The sequence below is a fragment of the Haliotis asinina genome, chromosome 8, assembly GCF_037392515.1.
Source record: "Haliotis asinina isolate JCU_RB_2024 chromosome 8, JCU_Hal_asi_v2, whole genome shotgun sequence".
In the NCBI taxonomy this organism is placed as follows: domain Eukaryota; kingdom Metazoa; phylum Mollusca; class Gastropoda; order Lepetellida; family Haliotidae; genus Haliotis; species Haliotis asinina.
In genome coordinates, this window is record NC_090287.1 from 59,024,062 (window position 1) to 59,046,339 (window position 22,278).

A 22,278-nucleotide genomic window follows, 5' to 3' on the forward strand; every position below is an offset into this window, starting at 1 on the left:
ATTACGATGTTAAGATGAAAGCATTGTGTTTCTGAAAGGCATAAAAAGTAGGCTTAGCTTATATAACCGTTCTCAATCGAATCAATAGAGCGATGTATAAACAAAATAATGAACACATATATTCTAAAAAGATTCACTTGATTAGGGAGCAATTATCAGGGACTGCAAACACATATGTGGGTTGAGAAGAAAGAAAGATATCTACCGACAGCGTCAACACAACAACAATATTCTCATCATTATGATTGACAGATTCATGATGGTGGAATGCCTTAAAAGTTTGTTACTTTTATGTACAAATACATGAACAGATGCAGATGCTTCACTGTAGGGATCAGTGTATACAAGATCCTAAATCACTGCCTCGAAATCATACCTCTGATAAAACGAAACAATAAAACACAATCATAAAATCAATAGTATGTATTTTCATGATTGCTCTACAAACTGCATGCATGTTAACACGCACGTGCGCACACACATTCACAAACCAACAAACACGCACAATCACTCACCAACACACACACAGTCACTACACACGCACGCACATTCACAAACCAACAAACACGCACAGTCACTCACCAACACACACACAGTCACTACACACGCACGCACATTCATACATACTCTTCTTCATTCACGAAATGACTGATTTCACAATCTGACAGTAACACACACGCATGCACACACATTCACGCATCCATGAACATGCACGTCCACTCACCAGCACACACGGGCGCGCGCACATACATACATACATACATACATACATACGCACGCACGCACGCACGCACGCACGCATACATACATACATGCTCTTAGTCATTTCACGAAATAACTGATTTCACAATCTGACAGTAACACACACGCATGCACACGCATGCACACACATTCACGCATCCATGAACATGCACGTCCACTCACCAGCACACACGGGCGCGCGCACATACATACATACATACATACATACATACATACGCACGCACGCACGCACGCACGCATACATACACACATGCTCTTAGTCATTTCACGAAATAACTGATTTCACAATCTGACAGTAACACACACGCATGCACACGCATGAACACACATTCACGCATCCATGAACATGCACGTCCACTCACCAGCACACACGGGCGCGCGCACATACATACATACATACATACATACATACATACGCACGCACGCACGCACGCACGCACGCACGCACGCACGCACGCATACATACACACATGCTCTTAGTCATTTCACGAAATAACTGATTTCACAATCTGACAGTAACACACACGCATGCACACGCATGCACACACATTCACGCATCCATGAACATGCACGTCCACTCACCAGCACACACGGGCGCGCGCACATACATACATACATACATACATACATACGCACGCACGCACGCACGCACGCACGCATACATACATACATGCTCTTAGTCATTTCACGAAATAACTGATTTCACAATCTGACTGTAACACACACGCATGCACAAGCATGCACACACATTCACGCATCCATGAACATGCACGTCCACTCACCAGCACACACGGGCGCGCGCACATACATACATACATACATACATACATACGCACGCACGCACGCACGCACGCATACATACACACATGCTCTTAGTCATTTCACGAAATAACTGATTTCACAATCTGACAGTAACACACACGCATGCACACGCATGCACACACATTCACGCATCCATGAACATGCACGTCCACTCACCAGCACACACGGGCGCGCGCACATACATACATACATACATACATACATACATACGCACGCACGCACGCACGCATACATACACACATGCTCTTAGTCATTTCACGAAATAACTGATTTCACAATCTGACTGTAACACACACGCATGCACACGCATGCACACACATTCACGCATCCATGAACATGCACGTCCACTCACCAGCACACACGGGCGCGCGCACATACATACATACATACATACATACGCACGCACGCACGCACGCACGCATACATACACACATGCTCTTAGTCATTTCACGAAATAACTGATTTCACAATCTGACAGTAACACACACGCATGCACACGCATGCACACACATTCACGCATCCATGAACATGCACGTCCACTCACCAGCACACACGGGCGCGCGCACATACATACATACATACATACATACATACATACGCACGCACGCACGCACGCACGCACGGATACATACACACATGCTCTTAGTCATTTCACGAAATAACTGATTTCACAATCTGACTGTAACACACACGCATGCACACGCATGCACACACATTCACGCATCCATGAACATGCACGTCCACTCACCAGCACACACGGGCGCGCGCACATACATACATACATACATACATACATACATACATACGCACGCACGCACGCACGCACGCATACATACACACATGCTCTTAGTCATTTCACGAAATAACTGATTTCACAATCTGACAGTAACACACACGCATGCACACACATTCACGCATCCATGAACATGCACGTCCACTCACCAGCACACACGGGCGCGCGCACATACATACATACATACATACATACATACATACATACATACGCACGCACGCACGCACGCACGCACGCACGCACGCATACATACACACATGCTCTTAGTCATTTCACGAAATAACTGATTTCACAATCTGACTGTAACATATATATCACGATTTTCTGGAAATATCTATGTCTAAAAAAATAAATCGAAACCACAAATGACCTAATGACCTATGGTAATCTCAGTCTGTGTTCGACTCACGTTTACTCTCTCACCCAGGAATGTGCCATAATTTACATGTATAGATACATTATTGTGCATTTATATATCCATTATTCACTTATGGGCTATTGTCCAAATATACTTCAAGTAGGAGTCGTCCGCTTTTACCAAGGACCATAGATCTGTGACAGTTCGACCGACATTTAGTAAATATACATCACACAACCCTATTCACTAACCACTGCCACACCCCCACACCCCACCCCCACCCCACCCCTCTCTCTCTCTCCCCTACCCCATCCCCATTCACTGCACCTGCTACACCAATATGAACTATTTATTTTTGGTCGATATTGCCTTAACACACAGCTAAGTAAACAGGCAGTCACCTGCGCAATGATCGTATCACTATGTGAACAAACAGGTGGTCGTATCGAGATGCCTGCATACCGATGGTCTTATAAAGGATGTGGTATTATGGTATCTGTATACAGGTAATTTTATCAAGGATGTCTGTATACAGGTGATCGTATCAAGGTATTTGTATACGGTGATCGTATCAAGGTATCTGTATATATACTCTTCAAAAACGGAGGGGAACTGTACTTTCAATGTACGGTTTTAGAGACTGGGAGATATATGGGATTGAATCAATGTTGATACAATAATGATGGATGTTTTGAGAATGCAGCACCACATGGATTTCATTCAAGGCAAAGCTGTTCTTTTAGCTATCCCCTTTGAGTTTTTAACATGTTTGTATACGGGTAATCATATCACGGTGTCTGTACACAGGCGATCGTATCAAGGTGTCTGTATACCGGTGATCGTATCAAGATGTTTGCATACAATCGGTCTTACTAAAGTCTAAGGCTGCCGGTAGTTTCATCAAGGTGTCTGTATCCAGGTATTCTTATCAAATGCAAATGTATATGTTGCATTTAAATGTTATTGACCGACCGGATATATACTTTTGTATTAAAAAATGAACGGAACTGAGAAGTTATAAGTATATATGTTCTTTTTCATTGGAATCATAAGATGGATTTTTAACTCTAATCATTCGCTTATTGTGAAACGGCCATTGTGCTCAAATCATAGCAGATGATAAAAGTGCCATTTTTGTGCTTTCGTTAATTTCAGGTGAATCAACGGGTGTTATAGGAACATGGTAAGAAATATATAGTGTTCCTCTAAAGTCTGTATACATAAGTAAAATACGACAATACTGACAAAGGGAAACCAAACAAAGACATAAGACTAGTAAGGTTTTAAGCCTGTTTTGTTTATATCTTTATATATTTATATCTTTTTCAATTAACTTGAAAATGCAGTCTGCAACCATTTACATTAGTACATTACACATTGTTTATGTTTTTATACTTATGTTTCTTGCTGCTATTGTCATCAATGTTTCCATGCGGATTTCATAAAAAAAGTAAACATATTAATAACACATTTTATTGATTTAAACGTTCATTACATAATTTCCATATGAATGGTTTTCGTGCATCTGTTGACGTTGATGTTTGTAATGTATATGTACCATCTGTGACAGAGCCGATTTGAAAATTTCCAAATCGTATGTAACTGTAAGCAGGATTCCAGTTAAGAATTACAAGTCTTTTTCACAATGACTGTTATGTTAAAGAATAATAAAAATGTAACACGCCCACTAAATTTACATGTGGCAACACATAATACTGGGCAAAAAAGAGTCATCACTTTTGAAATAATTTTACAAAAACCAAAAAACCTGGTACAGATTTGAACCCAAGCCGAAAACAATCACCAAAACGCAACATCAACAATGCAACTGTCGTTTACGAATCGCGCAGTCTTCAAAACGTGAAGAACGTAATTGTGGAACACAGATCCAGTTGCACGTGCATGATCGTGACGTAAATATCGATGCTAGACAGAGCAAGAATGCATGCGCAGTAACCATGCAAGACTTACGCAAGAGCAACGAGGCAGAGCGATAAGAATGGCCTCTAGAGGGACTTCACACCGTCAGTTAGCAAGAATCTTCAACTTCAGCCACGCCACCATGAGCAGACTGATAAACCGCAAGCACCGAAGGCACAAGGCGCCCTAAGATCGGAAAGACCAACAGTCAGAGCACCAGAGCAAAGACAGCTACAACCGTCAGATCCACCTCCGGAACAGATTCGTGACGGTTATGCCAAGGCTGGGGCATATCACTGGGGTACGCCATCAGCAGACGAACAGTCCTTCCACGACTTAGTATGGCTCGTATATGAGCTTACCGCCCTTTCCGCGGAATTGCCTTGACCCGTGTACATCGTCAACGCAGACTGCAAAGGGCACGTAATGTACATCGGTGGCATGAGACTGAGAGAATGCTCCTTACAGTTGAAAGTCAGTTCAGTCGGTTCAGAAACGATAGTAGAGTTCGCATTTTTCGACGTAGAGGAGAGCGACTGGGGCAAAACTGCGTTCAAGACGTCCATCCATTCGATAAAGGAGGCACCTTGGTATGGGACGGAATTTGTGGCTAGAGAACAATAAGATTGGTTGTCATCTATGGAAATTTGAATGTCTAGCGATACAGGAATGACGTCCTTTTGGGATGCCCTTTATTCGACCAGGAGGGATCGTTTTCAAGCACGACAACGCCAGGCCTCACACTGCCGGAATTGTTTGAGAATAGCTGTCACACGGTTGACGTAAGCGGTTTACCTTACTCATATTTTTGGTTGTGTGTAGACCCCCAACATCAAAGAAGAACACTCAAACAATCAAAAATTTTCTCACTGATTTACTAGAACGGATTATCGTGGAACCAGGAATCCTCATTGATTCACTCTCAGACTCCAGTTAAAATTGTTCGATGATGTCTTGAACAGTTTTACCCTCAAACACCATGTTTCAGCTGTCACTCATAAAGCTGGTCACATCTTGGATTTGGTGATCACCACCAGTGTGTGGCAGTTGCTGATGAAAATATTTCGGATCAGTTTGTTATTAAATGTATTTTTTTATCTGAGCAAGCCAGTGCCACCACGCAAGGTAGTCTCATATAGGAAGACTAGAAAGATTGATGATTTTGTATCTGATATTGTCACCTTGTTTGGCCGAGTTCCGGATGCAGCAGAGGTTAATGAGAAAGTCCTCAAGTTTGATGAAACACTTGAGCAGATTCTTAAGAGCCATGCACCTCTGAAAACCAGAGTAGTTGTTATACACCCAAATACAGGATGGTTTAATGACAATATCCCTGACTTGAAACAGAAGCGCCGTGCTGTTGAAAAGATTTGGTGAAAAACGCACCTAGAAATTCACCTTCAAATGTATTGTAATGCTCGCAATATTGTGAACAGTCAATAACGTTCGGCAAGGCAGGCATTAATCTTGAAAAAACATTAAAGAGAGTAAAGGCAACTACACCTTCCCCTCAGTGACCTCCTCAACCGAAATTCTAACTGTTGTCTTTCCGAACACAGTGATCTGAAGAAGAGTTTGCGAATTTCTTCTCCAGCAAAACTGAAGACATTCGCAGCGATTTGCAAAGTAGACAGAAACTGTGCATCATGGTCTTTGCTGAGATTCCTTCCACCGGACAACCACTCACAACATTTAGAACTCTTACAGGTCCTGATATGGAGCTGGTCGTTTCTGCAGCAAAAGTGAAAACTCTTCTTCCAGATGTGGAGAAGCACCAAGTGTCTACAAACAGACTGTCATCACGCCGCTGTTGAAGAAACCAACACTTGATGCAGACAAGTTCAGACACAACAGGCCAGTGTCAAATTTCTGTCTAAATGTCTTGAGAAGATTGTTGCAAACAGAATTGTGCAACACCTTCAGCACCATGCCTTGATGCAGCCTTACCAATCAGCGTACAGGTCAAAGCACAGTACAGAGACTGCGCTGATCCAGGTACACAATAATACCATGACTGCCATGGAACAGCGCCAGGTGACTCACTAGTGCTTTTGATACTGTTGATCATCAAATGCTACTACATCGTTTGAAGGTTGAGTTGGCATTGATGGAACTGTCCTTGACTGGATACGTTCTTATTTATCCGATAGGTCTCAGCCTGTCAAAGTGAAATCTGTACTCTCCACTGCATCACCACTCCACTATGGCATCCCTCAAGGATCTGTCCTCGGACCGTTAATGTTTAGTCTGTACATTCTTCCCATTGGTGACATTGTCCGAAAGCACTCACTGAAATTTCATCTCTATGCTGATGGCAATCAGTTATAACTGTTTGCGGAGCCTAACCTTGCTGAAGATTGTGCACTGAAGATGCAACAATGTGTTCCTGAAATAAGAGATTGGATGACCTTGAACTTTCTGAAACTGAATGACACCAAGACTGAGTTCTTGACCATTGGATCCAGGCATCAACTCTCCAAAGTGCGTGACAATTTATCTCTTGAAATTTGTGAAGACGTTATCAAACAGTCTAACTCTGCCAGAAATATTGGTGTCATCTTTCAATCAACAATGTCATTAGAAAATCAAATGAAATCACTCAGCAAAGGATGCTTCTACCATTTTCAATGTCAGCAAGATCAGAAACCTATTAGACTTCAAGATCAAGAGTGTTCTCTGCTGCAGCTTCCTCCCCCCCCCCCCCCCTCCCTCTCTCTCTCTCTCTCTCTCTCTCTCTGGAACATTCCACCATCGCTCGAAGGGAGATATAGAATCTGTTAACGCTTTCAAAACTGCCTCCAAAACTTATCTTTTCAACTCTCTTTTCTTTTCCATAGGCATTGTCTGCATTCTTTCCTATCTGTAGCGCCATTGAGCAATATTATTTGGAAATAGTCGCACTATAAATCCATTATCATTATGTTTTACAGATTAAGATAGAATGCAGCAGAGGGGGCTCAGGTGATCCTGGCACAGTCAGGCTGGTAAAGCTCATCATCAGCTCAGGGTCCACGCCCCCTCTATACGCAGCCCAAACAGCGAATGGGACTTCTCCCAGGAAACACTGCCTAGTCGAACCCACCAAGAACTTTCCAGAGAATATGAAGGCTCCCCAGCACTGCAGCCTTCTGCATTACCCAGATTGTCAGAAGGGCTGTGCTCCCGGTGGAGAACCCGGGCACTCTCCTGATCTGCACCAAGAGATCAGGAGGTACCAAACCAAGGGCACCAATGGGGAGCCTGACGACAGTGTACTTGAGATGCAAGCAAGACATTTCAAAGGCGAGGTCCGCATATTTATCTTGCTTTTCCTGAATCTTGCCAATCACATTGCTGTCAAAAGGGACAGAAAATTCTATGATATATATAATTTCATTGGCTTTATCAAAAAGGACATGATCAGGTTTGTTGGCTGGAATTCGTCTCAGGCAGTACATTGGCCTATTCCAACATCATTTTGCAGGACGCCCTGGACATGTTCAAGGTCGTACCATGGATGGACCTTGGGGTCAAAGCCACAGGCATGGCGGAGACGATAGTAAAAGCAGCGAGCCATGCCATCATGTCTTTTAAGATATGCTGTTTGTGCCGAGGAAGGGCATCCACTGACAAGGTGTTGGACAGTCTCTGTGAATTCATTGCAAAGACGACATTTCATGTTCACATTTTGATTAAGAATCACATTTTAACGATTGCGAGTGGGAAGGGACTGGTCCTGAGCTGCAAAAAGGAAGCCCTCAGTTTCACATTTGAGACCAGCCGACTTCATCCAGACGAAGGAGTCGGTTGGATTGCTGTTCTGTTCCACACACTGCATGTAAACACGATGCAATGACTTCTCAGACAGCTTCTCCACAAAGGACCGACTCTGGGCAGACTTGGTAAAGGACTTCACCTGGTTTACTCCCATCGCTGTACCGTCCAGCAGTACATCGCCACCAACGAAATTAACCTCAAATTTCAAGTTGTGTCCGACAACCTTGGCACGCTTAAAATAGCTGTGGAATTAATTGTTTTCATCATGAGTCGTCACATGCATCACCAGAGAATCATCCGATAAATAGATATGTACAAAAGTGCACACTAAAATTCTATCATGAAGAGCCTCCACATTAATTAAACCCAGACCTTCTGAATTGATTGGCATATATAAACGATTAAGAGAGGAACGAGGGTGGTGTGTTCTGCTAAAAGACACGATCCTTCTGGTCAGGCGGTCAAGACTCTGGATGTCCTGTTTTGTATTGCAAAAGTATTGGTGGCTTTGACCTTGTTTCGAGAGTTTAGCTCTGAGCTCCAGATTTTCTTTGAATGATTTGAATGAAATTCATACTCGGCCCGAAGTTTATCTTGAATCTGGGCATTCTGGAGCTTGTCTCGACCGTGCATTCCAAGATAGGTGTATGCCTGATCTTCCACAAGATGTTCAATAACTCCTCCCCCTCGTAACTTGACCGATCCATCATTGGTTACCTCGCCACGTTTCAAATGAAGAGTACATTTGTCGAGTCCAAATGTCATGCCAATACCACTAGAAAAGGACTCGACAAGGAGAACCTGTTGTTGCAAGGAGCTCGATGTCATCCATGTAGAGGAGATGAGTAAGAGGTATTGGGGATATGTGCTGAGGAGGTCCGGGATGGTATCCCTCTTCACTATTGAGCAGAAAGCTCAAGGAATTTAAAGACAAACAAAAAAGGAAATGACTGAAGGAGTCCCATGGAAAATTCCCCTTCTGATTGGAATAGATTCCGATGTCTGCACCTGTCCTTGCGAGTACATCTCAAGTTGAGTCGACCAGCAACTCATTAAAGACTTGAGTAAATCAAGTAGTCGCTCAGTGAGGTCAGTACACTGAAGAGACTTCAGAATCCATTCGTGAGGGACAGAGTCGTATGCTTTTTTGTAGTCAATCCAGCACATGGAGAGGTTGCGGTGATACGTTTTAGCCTCTTCCAAAATCATTTTCTGTGCAAGAAGTTGATCCTTGCACCCCCTACATCCCTTTCTCGCCCCCTTCTGCTCTCTGTTAATTATCTCATTAGACGAGCAATAAAATGGCACGAGGTTTGTCAAACACCCAGTGAATAATTTGTATTGAGTATTCAAACACTTGATAGGGCGGAAGTTTTTGGGATCAGTCAAGTCTCCTTTCTTGGGGAGAAGTATTGTGCGATCTTTGCAAAACCATGGAGGAACATCACCTGTGTCCACAAGAGAATTGAAACAGTGAAGAAGTGGTGCTTGGACACAGGGTAACAGTTTCCAATACCGGTTTCGAATGCCATCAGGCCCTGGACCTGTATTAGATTTGGACTTCTTTATAACAGTCTTCAGGCAATCTGGTGAGGTGTCACAGACAAACGACTTGCTTAATTTCTCATGCATTGCATGGTCATAATCACTGGCCCATGGTGCCTCCAGGTTACAGTCGCCGGGTATAGACCACAACTGTTTCCAGAACCTTTCATTGGCAACCATGGGAGGCCGATTATCATGCTCATCAACACCACTTGTCTTGGAGTTGCCTGTAGAATTGCTTTTCATTATTTCTAAATAGTTTATTTTGTTTGATAAATTTGTTTCTATTTTCCCATTTTTTCTTTATGATTGGGGACGACATATCTCGAACGTGATTTGTTTGGGAAAAACACTACCTGGATATTCTGTTCAAGTAATGAGCATGTTATTGCATCTGTTTTATCAACTGTTTAGCCTAATCTCGTGATCGAACCTGCGAAGCTCCATGTTAGATTTGACCTTCAGTAACACATGCTTGACGTAAGAGGCGGAATCGGGTGGTCAATCTCTTTGACTTGATAGACACTTGCGTAGGTCAAGGTATATGAACAAACGATCGTATGGTCCAGGCTCGATACAGTTGGAATATTTCATAGTGCTGCGTAAAACTAAACTCACTCACTCACTAGTCTTATGCTCGAAATTAGCGTTTGCCTTAGGTCCGGGGCAGGTAGATCTCATGTCGGATCAGTCGTTTCAAAGCTGTATGGGTCCTTTTACCCTGCGGTTAAGCTTTGAAGTCGGTGTGTCCTCATGCTATTCATTCATTTATTCGTTTCACTGGTTTACTCTAATTCAATTGCTTTAAAGGTCACGTGCAACCAAAAATAATAATAACACAATTATCACTTATTCATGACATATAATATTACATTGCTGTTTGTAAATAAACAAATGAACAAAATTATAAGCGTGCAATCGCGATTCAAAAGTGCAATATTTTGTACTGAAACCTGGTCATAGCGGGCGGGTGTGCACCCAAGTGTAACGACGGCTTCCGATTGGCTGGTTCATTTGCTGATGCGTTGAGGGTTCATTGTGAGTACAGAACTGTGATCTGTTTGATAGGCATTTTAGAAGTATGGCGAGTAAATCCATGTTCTCTGAATTGCCAGTCAAAAATCATCTCAGTAGAGATGGTGAACGACTACGTGGCTGGAAACTGTCATTCGTCCAAGTACAAAGCAGGATTTTAAACTGTCATGTGTACAAGTATCACACCTGCCCAATGTGGCAGAGACAGGACCCCTTTGCATGAGTCATAATGAGTCAATCCCGATAGGTGTTAAGTTCCAATTGCATGTGATAAATGACTCAAGCTGTGAACTGCATGTTGTCTTTAGCAGACAGGCACGCAGACATGTAGGTGTCAATAAACCAGACATTGAGCTTTCTCTGTGACAGAGGCTGCTTAACACAATCAACAGTTTTGTATGTAACGAGTGGATTATTTACTTGTTTGTGTACACAACCAAGATTAGATTATTGCTCACGACCTCATACTCCAGGCATGCAAACTGTTTCGAGCTCCGCGAACCTATTCACTGTGCATGTGTTATGGGCGCAGCGCAGCACAGCTGTTGAAACCACTTTTTCTCTCCCCAGCTCTGGGGGAAATTTAATGAATCATTTGAACTCAGATTTTCTTCATCGCGTTTATTTCAACTTTATAGGTTGAATTGGCATTTTTGGTGATTTGTTTTGGTAACTGCATACCGAATGGTATCAGAATCTGCAAAGTGTTTTACGTTGCATGTGACCTTTAACAATTCAAATGAGATGGTAGTCAGTTCCTAGAACGTACACGAATTTATGTAACCATGATCCTGTTGTGTTTGCTGTTTTTATAAATTCTTATATGAAGAAAATGATTCATAACAAAATGTGGAGTATTGATTGAGAAAATGGTGTTGCCCGGGGATATCATTAATGTTATTGTATCGTGATCACGTTCGCTTTTAATTTCCTTTGAACAGTGTTTCCATCTTGAAATGGTGACTTCCCTCGAAATGACCCCAATGGGAAATACAGCTCTAACAGCACTTAAGCTCCCATATTGATCACATGACCAGGATCGCTGCGTCATTATGTCCCTCTACACTAAGAAAATACATTCATTAGAGTGATTTTTTAAAATGTTTTCTTAAAGAACTAAGAATGTTTTTAATACCTACTTCAAAAGCTCGCAGGCTCTATACATGGTTGTAAATCAGAATTAGCATTGCCTTGATGTGAAGATTTCAATGATATTTTTTTTATTTCAACAAACTAGGTTGTAAGTCAGGAAGAGCCATATATGAGGGTTTTTTTAAGTTACCTAGCGACAATATCAGCGGCAGAGGTCATTTCATTATAAGAAAACCCTCCTAAAAGCATAGTCTATATTCTACTAATACAATTGTCATGAAGATATATCTATGAAACCATTATCTTACAGTGATGACAGTTATTATGTTACACAAGCAAGGGTGAAAACATCTTTTTGAGAAAGGTGGGGTACACACTATTGAGAAAGGGGGTTCCACAGTTCATCTTTTCACGAGAGTTTCTGTGGTTCATTTAACAACGCTGTGCACTTCAACCCCCACACCCTCTCCCTCCTCCTATTTCCGCCTATGCGCAAGGCGCTCTCGTCCAAAATACAAAAGACAAAGAGACATATTACGAATCATTAGGAATCTTCGTCAAGAGAGCCAAAATGTGCAAGGGGTGTTCTCATATTCGTATATGAGAGGTGTATACGTATATGTGATATCATTATGTATGATATCTGTCTACCACAGCGATCAGGAAATAATAATGTACGAATAATATACTGACATGTACTGATATTTTAGACTGAAGTTTTCTTCTCCACTAATACGAGGAATGGAGATACACAAGTTGTCCCACTGAAAGGAAACCGTATAAAACAATTGAATCCCATACACATTTTCGTTCAAAGATCCGGCACGATGGGGTAGGCTGTTGGTTAAAGCGTTCACTCGTCACCCCGAAGGCCCGGGTTCGATTCCCTACATGGGTACAATGTGAGAAATCTGAAATTTCTGGAAGTCCCCGCCTTGATACTACTGGAATATAGCTAAAACCGACATAAAACTCAACCAACTCACGCACTTGCAAAGATCCGCTTGTTGAATCTAAGGCAAAACTGTCAAAAATACAATTTACTGACCCAGCGCATCTTTGGTAAAATATAGTTAATATGATACACATGTTTGGCTTGTTCTGAACACATTGGTATATTCTCAGTGACCTTCTGTTTTGTAACGGCTAGTCCAACATGCAGGTAAACACAATCACTTGCAATCATTAGTAATGATGTTGATATTAAGTGACGACAGGCTCTGATGACAACAGAAGCACTGTGACGAAGAGAGCAATTATCGCAGGACAAAGACAATATATAAGCCTTAGAGGCGTATCTGCGTTCTCTCAAGCCGCTCCTCACACACAGAGCCAGTTCTCAGGTAGAGGCCCCACAAGCAAAAGGCTGTTCCAGCCGCCTGATCAATGTCACATACCCACGAATCAATCTCAACCAGTCATCAGCGCTCTCTGAATCACAAGTCAGAGACGTGTCCGTTTAACCGCTGAATATTGATTCAGTGGTAGTTATCAATTTTTAACTGTGTTGTCAACTCCACGCAGGTAGCCCGTGCAAGACAGCGCCCCTAACGGCGACTTTCCACTAGTCGTCTGCTCAGCCACCTGTCACCAGCGAGCGGGAACCAGAGAAGCGAGGACGGGACAGCTGGGTTCTATAGGAAGTGGTACTCATTGGCTGAACACTAACGATGTGAACGTGACGAATGGAGGGAGCATATGGTACTCAGTGTCTTTCAAGAGAAATGGATATATACTACGGAGACTATATTAATCCAAAACATCGCGTTTTTCAGAAGTTAACTTAATGGTATAACCATACGTCATTATTTACCAGGCGGTGTGTGATGCTCGTGAGTGGTCGTCTGAAGAAGCTTCAGAGACAATCCGGAAACTCCGACGGGAAGGAAGGACCTACCCGGATCACACATAATGGCTGCAGCAACCTCAGAATCATCAACCCTCATCAATACCCTCGTCGTAACGGGACTGTTAGTTCTTTTGGTGGACACTAATGTGGTAACATCACAAGCATATACAGTCCTGACCATAGGTAAGTTTCACCTTGTAATAGCCCCGGACACAATGCACAAGACGCATTTGCTCAGCACCAGTTTTAATCACAAACGTTTATTTTGTCTGTAGGTTTCTGTGACTGGTTCAATCAGTTTGGGCGTTGTCTTCTTGGGAACAAATATCACATTTTTATTGTTTTGATACCTTTGCGGTCTAACCGCAAAGAACGGCAGGCTAGTGTTTTATTATGGTTCCACATTACCAACAACTGAGGTTGTTTCTAGACGATTTCCGACTACAGATATAAATATGAGTCTTATTGATCCCCATTATAATCTAAAAGCAGTATGCAATGTTAATCGAATGTGAAAGTTATAGTCTTGTGTCTGTCATTATTTTTCCAAGGTCGATACCCGTACGGTTGGAATTCGATAAGCATGCTCATTTTCCGGAAACCACATCCTAAATCTGAAATAAGTAGGGAATGATATGAACAAAACACGGTTCTAATCAATCCTGGCAGCTATGCTTTGAGAGTCTGATTGGTCCAATGTACCCAGGACAGAAGTAATTGATACCCATTGGTCCTCATTGCCTTTGTTTGTTTGTTTAATGTACATATCCTTTGTCCATACAGACCTGTAAGTGGTTACCACAAACAACACAGACAACCAGAATGCAGTTATTAATTGACCACATATCGACATTGTCCTGGAAATAATGAAATTATTTCATGGAAATAAAGTTTATCAATAAACTCTTTGACCATGACTCAGTTGCAGAATTATGAATGCACCTTGCCATTACAATGTGAAAGAAAAGAAATAGATTGGTATGTTCATATGTAATTCATTGAATATGACTAGTTATCTAAAAACAATTTATATGTGTACATAGATGTAAGAATTCAGTGGTGGTCAGTTTTGCCCAACGAAAATAACGGACATCCGTTGTTACATCTGGGAATAGTTATTGTCCTTGCTTTTTAGAAAATTGTGTTTTCAGATATATGTATGGTAAAGACGTGACTGTGAAAACGACAAGAGTGTGTATTTCTATACACAGAGTGGAATTTCTATACACAGTATGGTGTTTCTATACAAAAAGTCGCATTTCTATACGCAGAATGGTGTTTCTATACACAGAATTGTGTTTCTATACACAGAATTGTGTTTCTATACACAGCGGTATTTCTATACACAGTATGGTGTTTCTATAAACAGAGTGGCATTTCTATACACAGAATAATGTTTCTATAAACAGAGTGGTGTTTCTATAAACAGAGTGGAATTTCTATACACAGAATGATGGTTCTATCAACAGAGTGGTATTTCTATACACAGAATGATGTTTCTATACAGAGAGTGGTATTCCTATACACAGAATGGTCTTTGTATACAGAGAATGGTGTTTCTATACGCAAAGTGGTATTTCTACACACAGAGTGGTATTTCTATACACAGTATGGTGTTTGTATACACAGAATGATGTTTCTATCAACAGAGTGGTATTTCTATACACAGAATGATGTTTCTATACAGAGAGTGGTATTCCTATACACAGAATGGTCTTTGTATACAGAGAATGGTGTTTCTATACGCAAAGTGGTATTTCTACACACAGAGTGGTATTTCTATACACACAATGGTATTTCTATACACAGAATGATGTTTCTATACAGAGAGCGGTATTTCTATACACAGAATGGTGTTTATATACATAGAATGGTGTTTCTACACACAGAGTGGTGTCTCTATACACAGAGTGGTATTTCTACACACAGCGAGGTGGTTTACATTACGCTGGATCGTTGCAATCTGCGGTTTCCGCAAGAAGGTACTCAACAAAAAAAGTGATCTCGTCCTTCATCTGCAACTAAACCAGGGCGTGTAAGAACACTTGATGACGTCGTTGATATACAGTAGCCTGTAAATAGCCCTCGCACCAACCCGATATCATTAACACGGTGATATAGAGGAGGACTAATACCATTGTGTAGTGCGTCATGAGTGATTGCATACGAACGACAGGTGTGCACGCGTAACCACCACGGACACTGACATGCATGGTAACCTGGAAACACACTGCGGACGTGGTAGTATCGTGGTGATGGTAAGGGGATGCCCCTGGAACATGAACAAGCTACGGTGTTTGGTAATTATTTACACAGAAACATGGGCCAAATGAAAAGACATTTCAGAACAGTAGACATAAACAGCTACTGGGTGTCCCTGGTTGGATGCTGTCTTAAAATGAACCAGGTTTAGTGTGATCAGTTGGTTACTATCATAGGTCAGGGATGTGAGTGGGTGAGTATACTTTTACCCCGCGTTTAGCAAACTTCCAGCAACACGGCGGGCGATACCGGAAACGGGCTTCATTCTACCCATTGTGAGGAATCGAACCCAGTCAGGGAGGTGCGTGGGTTTGGAACATGGGTTATTCTTCCAAGAACGTAAACCACCTCACTTAAGGTAGCTGATAAAAAGAAACCTTTCATCTTGTGAGAGTTCATTTAGGAAACACACGTGAAGGTCCGAATTAGAATTGGTCTTCAGGAAGCCATGCTTGTCGTTGGAGGCGACTAACGGTGTTGAAATGGTCAATCTCGGTGGACACATGTCTTTGTATCCCAATTGCTCATGATATTGGTCACTGGATTGTTTGATCATCGCTCGAATATTTATATATGATAAACAAAATCATTAAAAAACAACCTCCAAAAGGTGGGGCCCATATGTACCCAGTCATGACATTCATACCATGTTGTTTTCTCTCCCGTTTGAAATATCTTCCTTTAACAAAATGACACAAAGTGAATGTCAACGTTTATTAAAAATTTTCCCCATTTAATTTAAGGACTTATATACAATTTCGTTTGGTAATTTCATTTTTAGTCTGACCAAAATGTTACAGCCGGTTTCAATTTTAATAATAAAAAAAATAGTAACCCCTTAAGTCGAACAGATTAAATCATGTATGCTGAAGTTTCTTTAAAGTAGCAGCTTACTGATGTAGAAAACAACACAGAGATTTACATACTGTTGTCGTTACGCGAGAAAAGACTTAAAATAACTATTTTCCTCAATCAGGTAGGCACGTCGACATCGTGTAGTAAAACATTTACATCAAGTACAGGATGTCAAAATGGCCGACGCCATGAACGCGACGGGAGGGATTTCGAAAGTTGTAACCTAACCTACAGCGGTTAAAAGTGTTATTCTTCAATGATCGATGGCTGAAAAGATGTATCAAGTAGATATTGAAGTAAATGCATTGATTTCTGTAAACTGCCATCGCCCCGTGTGCACGTAGATTGTCTGAGTATTCCTTCGTGCTGTTCACTTGGATTGGTCATGGCGAGGACATTCGAACATTTGCTGCAGCTAAACTCTCTGCCCACACCCAATGTGGACTGAAATATTAAATTACAGGAATGGGTTTGAGTTGCAGGGGTGGCCTTTGGCTTCGTCGGGGTATGGTCTGGGTTGGTTTATTCGGGGTAGGTGTCGGGTTGGTGTCTTCAGGACAGGTGTAGGGTGGGAATTCTAGAAGTCTAGCTATTGCTTGAGTCGAAGTCACAGGTGTGTCTTCGGGGAATGAGTCAGCCAGGTTCTCACCTGCAATTAGCGTACTGAATCGAGTAAACGCGCTTCTGATCAGAGCTTTCATTATCGATTAGCAATGATTGTCAGGAGATTGTATGCATAAAAAGTAAAGCATCTAATGTAACATAATTTCTCAGTCTACACTAGAGGATCATATTCTTGTTAAATATTTAGTCTTTGAAGGCAGTTGACAAAAGAAAACATTTTAAACAAACATGAAGCACGTCATGAAGAACCAAATAAATGTTTCTAGTTTATCTCCGGTGTCAACATTTCTAAAAACTCCAGAGCTCAGATTAAGTCTTTCGTCCAATGAGCAATCACATTTTGAACCTTAATGAGGCATATATTGTATACACAGAGGCGAGAAATTCTCATGCTTCGAGAAACGTGTCCTTTTTTGCATGACAGACATTAAACAACGGCTTAAATAAACAGGGTATATTTCGATTTGATGAAACAGGTAGCAAAATCATTTTGATAAACAGTATAACGGAGACTTTGTTGTTTAATATTGACAAAAGCATAAGCGTCTTTTCCAAACAGATGTGTTTATGAGATAACACATTTGATGAAAAGTGTTTTTAAGATCAAACATTTGGCTTATTAAAATGGGGGCTTGGCCTGTACCATAAACATTTCACACTCAAATAATAATGATAATAACTATTATAATTTTCTGTCCCTTTTGCCAGCAACGTCATTGGCAACATTCAGGAAAAGCATGCTAAGTAAGCGGACCTCGTCTTTGAAATGTCTTGCTTGCATTCCCAGGTCGTCAGGCTCCCAATCGGTGCCCTTGGTGTGATACCTCCTGATCTCTTGGCGCAGATCAGGGGAGTGCAAGGGTTCTCCTCCGGTACCACAACCCTTCTGACAATCTGGGTAATGCAGAAGGCTGCAGTGTTGGGAGCCTTCATATTCTCCAGAAAGGTTTTGGTGGGTTCGACTAGGCAGCATTTCCCGGGAGAAGTCCCAATCGTTGTTTGGGCTGCGTGTAGAGGGGGCGAGGGCCCTGAGCTGATGATGAGCCTTACCAGCCTGACTATGCCGGGATCACCCGGGCCCTCTCTGCTCCATTTCTATCTTAATCTGTAAAACATAATAATAATGATGAATACCTTTATTCACCCGATTTTTTTCTTCGCTTTCTCGACCTGTGAAGATCCAATTCCAATTGATCTTCAATAACCCATGCTTGTCGTAAGAGGCGACTAACGGGATCAGGTGGTCAGACTCGCTGATTGGCTGAGACATGTCGATTATTTACAAACCTCCTCCACACAGCTGGAATATTGTTGAATGCGGCGTTAAACTATACTCACTCACACTTCACTTTCTCAATGAGGACATTTTGTACACACTGAATAAAAGTATGTCGGTTGAAGTTAGGAAAATATTTTCAACTGACTTAATGTAAAGAAGGTTGTTATTTTGAATTAGGATTGTGTATGAAATATCTCGGAACGTTGTAATGGATACAGAACCATGATTCTGCCGTCGTTTTCTTAACAGAATGGACGCGTACGTGTACAGTATTCAGTGGAAAATCTTTGGTTTTATCCTATATTGTTTATTCGCTTACGAGTATTTGAGTTTAATTACCACTGGGATGTTGCCATGACTACCATTTAATGCGGCTTACAAGCATTATAATGTATTCTATATTACACTAATCGTCTAAATTATGTTATTTCAGAAGTTCCGTTGGTGCAACAATAATACTGAACCGCCGAGACAATATCCTTTAGGTAGCTGGTTTTGCTTCATTGTAGAAAATAATGAAACAGTTCGTGGTGGAATATGTCTGACGTTATCGAACTGTGAGTTATATATACCCTACAAATATTTGTTTAAAATGGATTTTGCACGAGTAATCCTCACGTAAGCCCCGAAATAGACACCGAAACCTATTGTAAGAAAACAACAGATTTGAGATTTTTTAGATACGCTGACATATATCGACTAACCATATCCCTGCTTGTTTTAGTTTTAACTAGAGTAAATGCTTGTGGTGGTTTGGTGTGTAACATGTGTTTGTATGACCCAGAGCAATACGCTGACATACTGCACATCGGTGAAAAAAAACGACAGTGATATCCGTTCAGTTGAAAGAGTGTGTGTTTTACACCATAAACAATTTGGTAAGAAGTGAACACACATCAACACCATCACACCATATGTTTGCCAATTATATCCCCATGATTGAAACATATTTTATTCAATTAAGAAACAGACTGGGCACAAGGAATCCAACTTAAATAAGCCCTCTCCACGTCATATCCCAAAATTACGGGTAGAAATATTCATCACTCGACAATCACAGGGCTGTGTCTAAACTGTATCACATCAATAATTATTTTTTTTAAAATATGACAAACTCCAGTGGATTTATCAATACGAAACAAATATAAACACGAAGGGATTACCCTACCGCATTTTCATATTGGTGGAACGGTAGGGTAGCCCAGTGGATAAAAGCCCCTTCACACATATTTCGAATGACAGGAATCAAGGTGAATCAGCCAGAAAAAAAGTATTTCCAAAATTCGGACCGTATTTGGAAGGGAATGTCAAAACAAACAATTTTTTCATTGACAAGCTTTGTAAGAATGCGACTCCCAAATACTATCTGGCGTTAATGTGACAGGTAGGCACGTTTTTATGCGATTCAGCGGTGGTTTAATGACGTTAGTGCTTATTTGAAGAGCATTCGGGACGTTCTGACTGTATTCGGGGTGTAGTGGAGGTACATTCAAGCTGTATTCTAGCTTCAGTCGAAATATTCCGCTACATTTGAAGAATATTCCACCTGAAGTCCAGCACCAATTGAGATACATTAGGACACATTCGAGACATCCTGACAAGGATTTGAAGTTGAAGTCTTTTGTATTCTCCCACGAATATGTTCAGAATACATAGAATAAGTTAGAATGCAGATAATAATATTTAGAATGCAGAAAGATTACCTAAAATGCAGTTCGAATGCACCTCAAATGTAGTTGATGACTTTTCCACTTCGAATGTACCTCGAAAGCTTAAGACATGTTCAAAACATTCGCACATGTTACAAGAATTGGCCCGAATAGCTGGGGTGCATTCGGAATGCAGCAAGAAGTTTTAGAACTCAGTTCGAATTTCCAGAAATCTCCACAAATTTTAATTCCGACAGCATTCCGGCTCACGCCGAATCAAGTGTGAAGGAGTATAAAGCCCATTTGGAAGTCCATGTCTGATGTCCCACCGTGATATTGCTGGAAAAATTGCGGCGTAAAACTATACGCACTCTTTGTTGAATCACAAACGATCTTATTCAGTGTGTATTCGCCTTTAGGTAATGAACAACTGATGGGAAGGTTTTCCCGAACGAAGCACCTGGAAGCATCCAGCACGACTTGCGTCATGTGGAATTCATTAAAACCGTGGAACCATAGCCAGTTTTCGATTATGCGCATTTTCTCATTTAGCATCAGTCGAACATAACTGGTTTAATTTTTGTCGATTACACAAATGAGGAAACCTGAGACAGCATTCATTTTTGATGAACATGTAATGGAATATCATCGCAACATGTAATGGAATATCACCGCAATCTGTTCAATAGCCTATCACCCATACGGTACACACCGCATGCGGGCAAAACTGACGAAATTACTGTTTTAAAAGTATATCATTGCGAAAAAATGTAATATAATATTTACTCACAAACTGTAACACCTTCACACCATTCGTTATTCCATGAATATATTCAATTATAGTTGAACCACAAGCGGTCGAAAATCTAGAATTAAGACAACGGTGAATTCTGTTTTCCATATGCGAACGAAATGAACAAGTCATTTCCTTGATCTGGCTATTGTTCTTTCAAATATTTCCCCCGAAAGCTTGCAGTGAGCAAAAACACAGTAAACGGTATAACTGTTTGGCTGATTAAAATATAAACATGTTCCAGTTTTTTTCGTATGTAAACGCACTGGTACAGGAAATTAATTGGAAATCCCGTTGATTGGAATCGATAGTTTTGAATGATTTCCATTTTTACCAATAAGTATTACATTTCATTTTCGATTTATTTAGTGAGTAGATCTGAAGTTACCATGACGCGTTAGGCCTCAGTGATGTTTTATTTGAACACCTACAGGAATGAAGAGACTCGATCGATGACATAGGTTTTCACTCAGAGTTCCAAGAAATGCAATGTGATTGCTTGCTTGATTAACAGAAATTCACTGCAATTAATTAATGAAACTGTAAAAGCAATGTAAAGTGATAATTTTACTTTCATTATAATATCATACCTTGTAGCAGTGATAAGATGAACACTCTGCGAACAAGGTCACATGCACTGAGCAACTAAATATACTGAGGTTAATTAATGAACACGTGCGAGCACAAAAGTTCCTTTATTCTTTTCCATGTTTCTGTACAAGTTTTGTATCGCACTGTGAGAATACGGAGAATAAGTAGAGAGTGGTGTTCCCTTATCTGTTTCACTCAGTATATATATATACCCCGTCAGCAAGCTAACTCGTCAGCTTGCTGACGGGGTTACCTCTTGGTCATGTTGACAAGGCGTCCGATTTCGGATCAGA

At 41.2% G+C, this 22,278-nt stretch overlaps 1 protein-coding gene across 3 annotated transcripts in view; it reads left to right on the plus strand.

Moving 5' to 3' along the window:
- The first annotated feature begins 13,618 nt into the window (after positions 1-13,618).
- LOC137294797 (glutamate receptor-like) overlaps positions 13,619-22,278 on the plus strand; it is a 47,141-nt gene continuing 38,481 nt past the window's right edge. For 2 of the 3 annotated variants that reach the window (XM_067825910.1, XM_067825911.1), the window contains exon 1: positions 13,619-14,115. In XM_067825910.1, coding sequence (XP_067682011.1) covers positions 13,995-14,115 — 121 coding nt within the window. In that variant the 5' untranslated portion in view covers positions 13,619-13,994. The remainder of the gene's footprint in view (positions 14,116-22,278) is intronic. The other variant, XM_067825912.1, reaches the window with a different exon arrangement.